Source organism: Mandrillus leucophaeus, unplaced genomic scaffold (assembly GCF_000951045.1).
Source record: "Mandrillus leucophaeus isolate KB7577 unplaced genomic scaffold, Mleu.le_1.0 Scaffold11, whole genome shotgun sequence".
Taxonomy (NCBI): domain Eukaryota; kingdom Metazoa; phylum Chordata; class Mammalia; order Primates; family Cercopithecidae; genus Mandrillus; species Mandrillus leucophaeus.
The window spans coordinates 3,759,811-3,763,367 of NW_012099209.1; the positions used below are offsets into that span (position 1 = coordinate 3,759,811).

Consider the following 3,557-nt stretch of genomic DNA (forward strand, 5'->3'; position numbering starts at 1 on the left):
CGCGCCACTGCACTCCAGCCTGGGTGACTGAGCAAGACTCCGTCTCAAAAAAAAAAAAAAAAAGAAAAAAAGAAATACCATCCTCATTCAAGCTCCACCACCCTCCATGGCTCCCTAGTGCCCACAGGATGATGTCCGTGCTCCTCAGCCTAGCTTGCCTCAATTTACCTTCTGAATATGGATCCTACCTTCCAGCGGGTTCTTTGCTTTCTACGAATACACCTTGGGTGTTCCCTCTGCTGAGGTTTTGCCATGCCAGCCTCCCGGATTGCCTTCACTGCTCTACCTCCCAAGCCCTACTCCTGAAGCTTTCAGCCTGTCCCCAGGATTCATCCTAAAATTCCCTTCCTGTGTCAAGAGCATTCTGGGTCAAACCCCTGGTGCTGGGAACCATTGCCTGGGGAGGAAGCAGAGTTTGTGTTCCCCCACCTTTCAAGAGGAAATGGGGACCAGAAAGGGGTGGGCTGCTGACTGAGGCTGTGGACACGCAAAGAGGGAGGTGGGGCCTCTGCAGACATCAGGGAAGGGGTGGAGGATCCAATGGGGTTGCTTCTAGATGCAGGGCAGGGACCTAGCCCAAGAGAGACCAGATTTCCCGAAGCCTTGTCCTTACCAAGAATGTTTCCTGTAAGGAACACCAGGATGCTCATGGCGAAGGAACCCAGCCAGTACAGTCCAAAGTTCCGGTATCTCTTCCTGGGCAGGGGATGGAGGGGTGACCAGCAGGTAGTCACTCCATAATCTCAGAGCCCCAGCCAGGGCCCAGAGACCACCGTGGGTTTCCCAGCTCTGGGTGCCTTTCAGTTTTGCCCAGGATGGAAGGGACAACAGGGAGTTGAACAGGGGAATGAACAGTGAGACCCTCTGTCCAAGAAAAGAAGTGACTGCCCAGACACAGGGTGGATATAAGCAATGCCACGCCACCATCTACACCTGAAACGTTTTCTGGAACCTTCTCCCGGCCACCCCTGGCTGGAGTCCTAGAGGAGCATCCTGATTTCTCCTACAGACACTTCTGGCTCCACCCTGCCCTGGGGCCCCATCTGAGGATGAAACTTCTCTCCCAGGGTCAGGGGCCACCCTCTCCCTGGCTCCTGCACCTTCTGCAGATGGCGCCGGCCATGGCCAGGTAGAGGAGGTAGTGAACGGTGCCATCCCAGTAGCAAATGAAGACTCCGTGTGCTGTGCGCAGGTATGGCTCTCCCTGTGGGGACAGGAGGGAGGCTCAGACGGGCAGTGGGGCAGTGGGATCCCTGGCCGTCCCCCAAGTACCTCCTTGGTGTAGAAATCCATGAAGCCCACCACATAGCCGTCTTCCTGAAGAGCGATGATGAGGTCCACAACCGAGGTGAAGGCGAAGACGGCGAAGACTGCAGTGAGTAGGCGGCCGGGTCAGGTGTGGGAGGGGACACACATGGGTGGGGCTAGGGCTCAGTGTGGGCAGGGCTTGAAGTTAAGGTCAGGGATGAGATTACTTCAGGCAAGGACTCCAGGCCCAGTCCCTGTCCCAACCCCAAAGGTTGCATGACCACTGTCCCGCCTCATTCTGCATGTCTGATGGAGGAGACCCAGCCTGGCCCTCAGAAGTCCCTGGTTTGATTGGGAGGCCCAGTGCCTGCCTTTGGGAGTCCCCGCCCTCAGGAGATCTCAAAGTGATGAGGCAGTACACTCTTTTTCAGGAGCTTCCAATCTGATGGGGGAGACGCAGTCCCTATTCTCAGGAGCCCCAGGTCTCAAGGGGGAGGCTCTTTGAAGTTCCCCAGTTTAATGGGAGTGTTCAGATCTCTTTGAGGTCTCCAGTCTGATGGGAGCTCTTAAAGGGCCCCCAGTCTGATGGAGGAGGACCTTCAATGGCCCCTAAGTCTGAGGGTGGAGGCCCTTGCCTGGGCAGTCTTCTTCCCCACAGCTTCCCACTGACTCACCAGCATAGAGTGGGTCATAGGAGATTTCGCCATGGGACAAGCTGTAGACTGCCACGAAGAGCAGACCCAGGATTAGGGCGCTCATCAATGCCACCCACAGGGGGCTGTGGAGAGGGAGACCAAGTCAGGGACGCCAGGCCCAGTGCTGAGGCATTGCCCCACTCTCCCTGGTAGGGGAAGGGGCAGACTCCTGGAAGCCCCAGGGGAAGAGGCTAAAGTGTCTGTTCATCCATCAATGCTGTTCCCTGAAACTGCTCTCATCCTGTGCCAGGCCCTTGCCCAGGCTGTTTCTTCCTTCTGGAAACTGCTTCCAGAAGCCTTTTCCACTTGGCAAACTCCTACTCACCCTTCACGGCCCATCCACATTGTTCTTCCTCCATGAAGCCCTCCCTGACTCCCCAGAAAGGATCACTGTTTAACTTGAGCCAGCTACAGAGGGGACATTCATCAGCCCCTTCTTTTCTTTATTTCTTTTTTTTTTTTTTTTTTGAGATGGAGCTCTGACACGCAGGCTGGAGTGAAGTGGTGTGATCTCAGCTCACTGCAACCTCTGCCTCCTGGGTTCAAGCGATTCTCCTGCCTCAGCCTCCCAAGTAGCTGGGATTACTGGTGTCCACTACCACGCCCTGCTAATTTTTGTATTTTTAGTAGAGACAGGGTTTTACCATGTTGGCCAGGCTGGTCTCAAACTCCTGACCTCAGGTGATTTGCCCATCTCGGCCTCCCAAAATGCTAGGATTACAGGCATGAGCCACCATGCCTGGTCTGCCGCTTCTGACTTTACCATTTATTCCATCATTTGTTATGTGTTTAACTCAGTCTGTTCAGTGATTCGGCAACGTCAAGTCCCTCTGTGGCCAGGCCCAGCTCCCAAGCCACAGGGTCTCGAGTGCTCAGTTCTGTAGACTTCACTGTCTGACACTCCCAGCTCCTCCCAGCTAAAGTCCAAATGCCTCTATTAACTCCACCTTACCCCTGCCCTGATCTGCGCCCCCAACCTGATAAGACAGGTCGACCAGTTGCATAGATAACAGAAGCCAGGTCTCTGGGCAGCGCTCAACCCAGGTGGGCAAATCCAGGCCTAGAGAGAATGGGATTACTGTCCAGTTGTCCAGGGTCACACAGCAAGACTCTGTCCATCACTCTCCAGGCCCCTGTTTTCTCACGATCCCCTCAGAACCCAAGATCTCCATCCTGACCCCATCTAACGATGACATTATAGTACTCAGATGAGACCAGGACAAATCTTTGTACACAGTTTGTAATTCTGAACCGTAACTATGACATGAGATCTAGGATTGTGCCCATGACACTAATCACGGAACTGAGGCTTACCCAGGATCCCAGGAGATGGAGATGGGTATTCCCACCCAGGGAGCAGGCCCATGGTTAAGACTCTCTCCACCCTATGGCTTGGGTTGAGCTGGGTTTAGAAGTGCGAGGGCCTTGCAGATGCCCGCTATCCGGTGGCTGGACCCACAGGGCTAGGATCTAGGGTTAGGAGACAGGGACCAGGAACAGGAACCAGTAGGGGAAACTGAGTCTAGGCACAGGGTTAGCCAGCCTTGAACAAGAGGAAAGTCACAGGCCTGAGACAGGCAACGGAGCAGGGTGTGTGTGTGTGTGTGTGTGTGT

The 3,557-nt window shown here is 54.7% G+C and overlaps 1 protein-coding gene across 1 annotated transcript in view; it reads right to left on the reverse strand.

Annotated features, from left to right (window-relative positions):
- TM6SF2 (transmembrane 6 superfamily member 2) overlaps positions 1-2,036 on the reverse strand; it is a 14,436-nt gene extending 12,400 nt beyond the window's left edge. Inside the window, exons 1-4 of the mRNA XM_011991298.1 lie at positions 1,923-2,036; positions 1,273-1,370; positions 1,101-1,204; positions 588-696 (exon numbers count right to left, since the gene is read on the reverse strand). Coding sequence (XP_011846688.1) covers positions 588-696; positions 1,101-1,204; positions 1,273-1,370; positions 1,923-2,007 — 396 coding nt within the window. The 5' untranslated portion in view covers positions 2,008-2,036. The remainder of the gene's footprint in view (positions 1-587; positions 697-1,100; positions 1,205-1,272; positions 1,371-1,922) is intronic.
- Between the last annotated feature and the right edge of the window lie 1,521 nt (positions 2,037-3,557).